The sequence below is a fragment of the Labrus mixtus genome, chromosome 5, assembly GCF_963584025.1.
Source record: "Labrus mixtus chromosome 5, fLabMix1.1, whole genome shotgun sequence".
NCBI lineage: Eukaryota > Metazoa > Chordata > Actinopteri > Labriformes > Labridae > Labrus > Labrus mixtus.
In genome coordinates, this window is record NC_083616.1 from 5284335 (window position 1) to 5292959 (window position 8625).

At 38.9% G+C, this 8625-nt stretch overlaps 1 protein-coding gene across 1 annotated transcript; it reads right to left on the reverse strand.

Annotated features, from left to right (window-relative positions):
• Window positions 1-606: 606 nt before the first annotated feature.
• On the reverse strand, window positions 607-4974 carry si:dkey-90l8.3 (LIM domain transcription factor LMO4.1). The gene is made up of 5 exons (XM_061037417.1): window positions 4658-4974; window positions 3597-3829; window positions 3410-3506; window positions 2913-3071; window positions 607-1746 (listed from the first exon to the last, which is right to left on the reverse strand). Exons 2-5 carry the CDS (start codon window positions 3809-3811, stop codon window positions 1738-1740), a joined length of 480 nt encoding a protein of 159 aa, XP_060893400.1. The 5' UTR covers window positions 3812-3829; window positions 4658-4974; the 3' UTR covers window positions 607-1737.
• Between the last annotated feature and the right edge of the window lie 3651 nt (window positions 4975-8625).

Below are 8625 nucleotides of genomic sequence, written 5' to 3' on the forward strand. Positions count from 1 at the left end.
GGTGAGCCACACACCTGCAGAAGCTCTGATAAAAGACAACGCCTCATGGCAAAGAGCCTTTTCATGAGACCTGCTAATTGGCATCTGAAAACGTTCCGGCTAATTAGCAAAAGGCAGATGAGGCTTGATTAGTTTGAATGCAAAGTGTAACTTGTGGTGCTGAGGGATTCGGGAATGTGCCGAGGTTTTATTTCTTCATTATCACGATACAAAGATAATTGTAATTGTGATCATTTGCATACGTTAATGAATTTGCGTGACGCTTCTTGATCAGACGTGGAATAAATAATTGATGCAGTATCAGCACCTACCATGACAAGTGGGACGTTTTGAAATAGCTAAGCGCATTAAGGTGCGAGTTTGATGGCTGCCATGCTCCCAGGCAAGGTGTGAAAGTAGAGCAGATAATATCTCGAGCTTCCTGCACTCTGCGTACTTCACCACCAAGATTAACTCCAAACCTGCGATGGTATGCAGAGACTCTTAAGTTTTTACAAAGCATTAAAAAGGCATCGAGTTAGAGCAAATTAGATGCAGCTTAGGAAAATAATTTTCAGAAGCGGTGCAGAGAGTGGCGGAGAACAAAGAGCTGTGATGGGAAACAAATCAGGCTGTGTGGGAGCTTTAATTGGAACATGGTAAACAGTAAATACATCAGATTGTTTCAAATGCCCTGGATGTAGAAGGGGCCACTCCCCTTTAATTAGCCTGCTTTCAGATTAGGCTTTATTAGAGGCAGGCAGCCACCGAGCCAGTCAGCCACGGGATATGCCCCAAGTTCAGCCTCCCAGGAGCTCCAGCAGCACAGATACACAGCTCATGTTTAATTGCTTCTGTAAATGGTCAGAGCTCAAGCCCCCTAATTCCATTCCTCTGGGTAATCAGGCATGTTTTCACCATACAGGGCTAAACGGAGTGAGGGAGACAGTCACATCCACCATGCTAGTAGGTACCATGCAATACAACGTCTCTCTAATGCTGCTAAGGGGCTTCAAAATGACCTCGGCTCGGCTGTAACGGGAAAAACGTTTTAATAGGTTTTTTTTTTTTACTCCACATTTTTTCACACACTGAACAGGCATCTGATAAACCTCTACAGAAGAGAAAAACTTGACTGGGTGGTTTCTGTTGTTTTGTGCAGGGCGTTACAGGTGACAGAAACATTTTGTTTTCCTACAAGAGTTAAAAATAATATTCTAGTGCAGTTTTCAGATTTCACTTCTCTGTCCCTACATACTGTACACTTGTGCCTGACAACCATAATTTTTATATCCAATCCTCAGCGTGTATATCAGGTACAACATTTACAAGCGATCAAGAGTTCATTAAAAGCACGGATGCTCACATGGCATTAGCAAAGCTGTGACAGTCTTTTTACAGCAGTCCATCAAACGTTCACTCAAGCGCCTTTTTGTTTCCTCTTCCAGTTGGCGCAGGCGCTCATCTTCATGTTTGTCTTAGTCCTGAATGAGCCTTGTTGCCAGTATAGTCCACATAGTCTGCAAGTCTTTGCATGATGCACAGACAACTTCAACAGAACACAACAAAAACGTGACTTTATACGCCGTATATAGGATCTCTGATATGGTGACTGATGGGATGTCGTAGGTGAGAAGCTGCATCCTCTCTGGAGAAAGAGAGGCACTGTGATGATGAGGGTCCACATCATGGTGACAGAAGCAGGAGAGGAAAAGTTGCACTGAAGAGAAGTGAAGGGAAACACAGGACGCCTGCTGCTCAGCATACCTGTAAGTAAAGAGAGGGAATAGTTAGATTCAAGGTCAAAACATTTCAAGTTTACATTCATTTCTAACTTGTGTCTTCAGTTTGAAGACAAATAAAAAAAACTGATTGTAACGGGCTATGATTTCTGTAATAGCTTGTCAAAGTACATTTTCCAGATTTGTTCTTCAAAGTCTTGGGTTTTGAAAAGCATACATTCTTCAGTAGTTGACAAGTGAAGATTTCTGTTAAGTTGAAGTAAAAAAAACAACATACTTTTATTAAACAACAGGCACAAGAGGTATGTTGTTAAACAATGTATTCAAAGTATAAATATCTAAATACTCTGTAACCTCGTCAAGAAAAGTGCTATTGAATTAAAAACAATTTTGCATTCAAAAGTGTTTGGGTGAACACATTTTAACGACATGTCAAATCAAATGGAGCAGTGGGCACATTGGTCAGGGGTTCGATCCCCTGCTACTTCAGCCACATGTCCGATGTGTCCTTGGGCAAGACACTTAACCCCAAATTGCTCCTACTGCTTCGTCGGTGGCTTTACATAGCAGCCTCTACCATCACGGTGTGAATGTGTAGGTGTAAAAACGCTTTGAGTAACTAGAAAAGTGCTAAACAAGCTCAAATAAAAGGTTTAAAAGCTAGGAGCTGTAATATTTCATTAATACTGATGCATTAACATGTAAAGCAGTATTGTGTTGTAGAAAGTCGAGCTGGAGTGAAAAAGTTTAAATCTTATTTTGATCTTAATGTTTGTATATCAATTTGAATTTGTAAAGTTAATAGTGATTTATGTTTTCAGGAAAACATAGTGAAGTTAAATAAATTATCTACAGGTTAAATTACAAACTTCAAACTACTACCAATAAATTCTACTTGATTAAAAGTATTTGTTATATTCAACGATTTTGTGTCTTTGTATGTCGTCTCTTCATGTGTTTCTAGCTGACTCTTTAAACTGTTATTTTTTGGACTTCTTTGACTGTCAGGCACATTATGAAAATAGCTGATCAGATTTTTATCACATATTTACAGTACCAATTTAGCATTTTTGTGTTTTGCAGCCATTTTCCCCTATAAATTTATGAATCCCATCATACTACAGCAATGTTCATGTCAGGAGAATTAATGCTCTGCTGTATCTAAAGATGTTTTCTAACCCTTTAATTCACCTTCTGGTCTGTCAGCACAGAGCTGCTCTGAAGTGGAGGCAGGTGGCTGCTGAGCAAGGCAGCGCCGGGTCTGTCGTGCTCACAGAAGATGTTACCGTTGATGTAATGGAAGCGATCGCCAGGCATCAGCCTGTTTCTACAGGTTGCACAGCTGAAACACTGCAGAAGAAGAAGAAAATAGACAAAGGGTCAGGTGTTGATCGAATCCGGGGAACTGTAGTTTACTGAGCAAAGTCACCTTCAAAATAAAATTAAACGTTGTTGGATAAATAAGCACTTAAACACCGAAAATGTCCCTTAAAAATTGGCCTCATTCAAAGTAAAGCAGCTAACGTAGGAGAAGAAAAAAGATGGAGGGCACATTTCCATTCTCTCCTGACACATAGAGGGGACACACACATTCCCATTTCGCTGTCTCTCCCCCAACAAATCCCAGATGTTCCTGTCAAACAAGCAGCAGGAGACAAAGTGTGCTGATGTGAGATCTGGGGATTTACCTTGAGGTGGTAAACATTTCCCTGTGCCCTCATCACCATTTCGTTGGCTGGGATCGACTGGCCGCAGGCGCTGCACGCCCCGCTGTGCCCGAACAGTCTGCAAACACAGAAAACACAGATTGCTCAGTGTGTACAGCCTCCCAATCTGAAACCAGCAGCTTCCTCTCCGCCTCTTCCTGCCTCTCACCTGATGTAGTCGCTCCGACACAGAATCATGCCCCCTTTGCTGTAGCAGGTGGTGCCAATGTCCCCCAGCTGGGCTTGGCAGCAAGAGCACTTGAGGCAGCGCGTGTGCCAGTAGCGTTCCATGGAGAAGAGAAGGAAGCGGTCTGCGATCTTCCCCCCACATCCTGCACACGACCTGGGGGCCGGTGGTACGCCCGACGCCTGGCTGTTCACCATGATGCCCTCAGAATACTCCTTTGACACAAAGAATACAGGTTTAACAAATGATACAGGTTTTTAACCTCTTACAATTAATCACCTATTAAAGGCAACATTTTTAATGATCATACTTTAATGAACATTTTTAGCAGTGTCTGAATTCATGGCTGAAAATTATTATTATATTTATTTCAATGGTGTTTGTTATTTATTTATTTACTTGTTGTGTATTGTGACTGTGCTGTCCGTATTGTTTGCTGTGTGTTTGAATTGACCAGGTAGATTAGTAAAGTTTTCTAATCTTATCTGAAGTAAGATAAACACACAAAAGTCATCTCCTCTGGCCCAGACATACCTCCATAGCTTCAGCATGACAGTTAATGATTGATATCAGTGTTGCTGTTGGAGCTGTAACAGGTTAAACACAGGTAATGTAGCCTACTAACAACAAGTAACGCAATTAGTTCCATACTTCCTGTACACAGTAAGCAGCACGTGCAAGTTAATATTTTAATTTCTTTATCCCTCGATATTTAGTAATTTTAAGATAATATTATTATTGATTTTAAAAGTAGTGTTGAACAATTGGAAATGGATTGAATGTTATATGCATTTACATTCCTGCGATGTGTTTTTGATTTTGGCACTTTTGGAAGAATGCCAGGAACGTCGATACGATTTAAATTTTAATAAACAGCAGAATAAAAGTACACTTTTCTTTATTAAAATTTAAGATTACATATAAAGGGGGATTATCTGGGGGGGTTTTCTTTTTACGAGGTTAAGTTTTAAGTTAGGTGATGCCGGTTTAAATTGTGAAATGCGCGCGCGGATGGGAAAAACAGGAAAAAGAAGAGACGTTACCTTCACGAGCCAAAGGTTTCCCTCCTGCGTTGAAGTTTGAAAAGATGGAAGAAATATTCACAAGAATCTCGACAGGATTAGAGTTGTAAACCCGCGCTCAGACTTCACATGTCGTGGACTCCATAGTTCTCCAGAACACGGCTGACATTAACCCGGGTTAGGACGGCACGCCTCCGCGGATAAATAATAACTACATGTAGCCGTGAGAAGTAGACATGACGCAGCACCTCTCCCTCTGCTCTCTCACAGCTGTCTGTCGCTTAACGACTCTTCATCTGTTTCTGACGCTTTTGACAGCGACACTATTCATCAAATTGCGCAAGGGGCTATTTAAATTACTGAAGGGGGGGGGGGGGCGCAGCAGATGAAGAGCGGAGCAGCCAATAGGAGAACAGGGGGCGTGTCCGAAGTCAAGATGATTTATGAGTTTATATTGGCTCCTTAATATTTACAGTCTATGGTTAATATTCACGTTCGCATCCCTCTAGCCCCCCATTGGCCAAAACTGAACGTGTGTGAGCTATTAATGTTGTAAGAGAGCTTTAAATACAAGTTATGGGGTACTTGTGTAATAGTTTACATCCATGTAGATCTCTACTCCTCTTTTAAACTGTTCAACAATAGCTTATTATGATAATTATTATAATTTTAAGTTATTTATCACAAAACAGTTTGGGGGGATATATCATCAAACATACCACGGGTACAAAATACATAACATATAGAAAAATATACAAAACATCAATTCTTTTTTTTTTTTTTTTTTAAGTAAAAGATTTTTATTTTTTTCCATGAAGTCAATTCGCAAAGTATTCTCTCTACCACAGATAACAGAGGACCATGCCCTCTCCCAGTCTCCGGCCTGCAGAGTGAGGATCAGTGCTGTGTGTGTGCAATGCTCTCATACAAACAGAACAAAATCGACAAGACCAACAAAAACATGCTAGGAATACAGCTACATATAGACAAAAACAAACAATTAATATGCTAGTAAAAAACAACAACAATAAGTGTTATTCAATTTACAATCAGCTCTCCAGATACATCACTTGACAAAAGTGTCTCTTCCCCACTAGATGTCCCCATAGACATGAAGTGTACCACTGAATTAATCATTGACAGTAGATAACGTTGTTACCATACCATTCAATTCTGGGTTGTTCTTCATGAAGTACACAAATAGAGTGTCCATGTTTTTTTCATGTATCACCAGCTTTCCTCTCATTTTGTAATACAGGTTATCAAGTGGGATACAACTTGACAGCTCTGCACCTCCATTGAGACAGTGTTGGTGGGGAGGGCTCCTTCCAATGAACAGCAATACATTCTTTTAGCAGCAATAAAAGCAAGACTACATAATTTTCATTTGATAGCAGTCCCCACAGTTAAAGCTAGACAAAGACGTGGAGAGGTCTCTAGATTGATTTCCATGATCATTGATGGAACATATTTACTCCCGGAAGGAATTCAGTTTACAGAAAGACCATCAATTCATTTTCAATTTTATGATTTTGATGTAATTTCGGGAAAATGAATTGAATGACAGTGAAAATGAATGAATAGGAAGAAATAAATGGAAATTGGCGAGTATTGGGAAAATAACTGCAAAACATTATGATCCAACTTCATGCAGGAGGTGATGCCCTCATGTTATATTGCTACAACAATCCTTCTCTAAAACTATGTTTAAACCAACATATTAATAAACTTTAGACCTTTTTTCATATTAATCAAAAATGTAACTTTTTGTCACTCATGATATTTATCCAACCATTTGCACTTGTGTAACCGTACATTTTTCAAAGAATTAAACACAGTGTGAAATACAATGGACGCAAGTACATTGAATGAATCACATTTCATTGTGTTCATACAACGCATAATTAAACTGGACAGTCCTTCCAAAAACAGGCAATTTTTTTACAAAATTTAAATAATAATTTAGTAATCTTTACAGTCAGAAAACGATGTTGAAGTTTCTCTCTCACAGAATTTTGCATAATCTGCAAAAAAGTGAGTAGAAATACAGAATGTATTGTTATCTGGTATGTCATATACATACATGCATATAGGCTACTACATGGCTAAAAGAAATGTAGTCTTTTTACATATATGTCAAAGAAATGTAAATAAATACAAAAGCTATAAGTCTATCATTCTTTTTCATGTGATTCCCTCATGTCACATTAAGGGCAGTAAGGGCGCTGCTGAAGTAAATAATACGGATTGAAGTCAGACCATAATCCTGTCACTGTGCTGTACTTCCAGCTGACGTCCACTAGAGGGCAGTATCATGTAATGTTTCAAGCAGCAGACACTGAAGGTTTTTAATGTGTCTCCTTGTTTATGAAGTTTCTATCACAACTGCACGGACACATCTCATAACAACTTCCCTTGTTTTTTCATTGTATACTTCTTATTTATTTTCTGTCTGATGCTGTGATATACACAGTATGTCTGTGGAAGTATATGAAAACTATAGCACTGTGGTATCAAAAATTCAGGGTCAAGTTTACCACAGTTTTAAGTTTCTCGAGGACTATTTACAAACTCACCTTAGAGGAAAAATGTGTAGGTATAGGCCTATATATTGGATTTTGTTTTTTTTAACTGAAAGTTTTATTTGGATTAAATCTAAATAAACAGTACAAGCAAAAAATAAATATAGAAAACATTAGACACTTCTTCAAAGTGAATACTAATCATCAGTGCAGAGTATACATACGATCATAACTTATTGTGATTTACATCATATATTTACATTCAGTTTAATGTCTACTTTAAACTATAGACTGTAAATATTAATGGAGGAAGTCTGAGTGATGTCAGCCGTCTGTTACAGCAGGGGGCTCTAAAGGCTCATTGGCAGCAACCTTCAGCTGCCATGCTGGAAATCCTGTCTCAGTTTAACTTTCAGTCAGCCTAACTACAGACTGAGAGCTGGAGCTGAGGCGGGTTTTAAGCTTCTTTCCGAAGACTGGAGTTTGCCGTTTACTTTACTCTCAATTTATTTCCATCATACAAAAATTAATCGGTTGATTTAGGTGTGAAATAAAGTAAATTACCTTGTTTACATGGCTTTTTTGTGTACTTGTGTCTTATCTTATATTTTTATTCATGTCTGTATTTTTGCTGTACTTATGTGACCTCTGGAGGGAAAACTTATGATACCAAATACTCATGTCAGCACCGCTGTAACATTAATTTTACATTTTTTAAAGCTATTTTTCTACCTCTCCATCACATTTTATACATTTAAAACAAATGTATGATAAATAGTATTGCAGCTGTTATTATACGCAACTATAATAGTTTCTCAACTTGTTAGTTTAACTGCTCTGTGCTTAAAGTGCCTGGTATTCCCACGGGTTTTCACATCCAAATACCAACCAGGCTCGACTCTGTTTACCCCCGAGATTGGGCATGTTCAGGGTGGTATGGTCTTAAGTGACAATTATGCCTGCACGGATTTTTGGATATCATCACTAATAGTTAATTAGTAGTTAGTTTGCCATTATTCTTCTGTACCGTCAATTGGTCAATGGACAACCCAACACTGGCTGTTACCACAGACTGATAATGATTATGGACGAAGCGTGAGTGGCGTCACCCATCGGTTTCTGAAGCCGGTCATAATAGTAATACAGTGTGTGCCAATAAGGACATTTACAAATAAGACCAAAATCATTTTTTGTACCTGGTAGTAAACATGTTTATTTCTGTTGTTAAAACAAACATTTTAATATGGGGGTGTGTATGGGACTTCCATGTCTTTTGGAGCCAGCCTCAAGTGGACGATTTAGGAACTGCAAAACCTCCACATTGGCTTAACTTTCAACACCAGAGATTATTGTTTATCACTCTTACTTACTGATGTCACTGAAGTGAAACATGGTCTAAATTCTGCTGTAGAAGAGATCCTGAACATACAGGCAGTTGTAGTCCTTAAAATCAGCACTGACGTCACA

What these genes read in the sequence shown, in the direction of transcription:
- si:dkey-90l8.3 (XM_061037417.1), bottom strand. Translation starts at nt 3,811, where the DNA reads ATGGTGAACAGCCAGGCGTCGGGCGTACCACCGGCCCCCAGGTCGTGT. An exon ending in TGTCGGAGCGACTACATCAG is followed by an intron (nt 3,507 to 3,596) that starts GTGAGAGGCAGG and finishes CTGTGTTTGCAG; the next exon opens with ACTGTTCGGGCACAGCGGGG. An exon ending in GAAATGTTTACCACCTCAAG is followed by an intron (nt 3,072 to 3,409) that starts GTAAATCCCCAG and finishes CTTCTTCTGCAG; the next exon opens with TGTTTCAGCTGTGCAACCTG.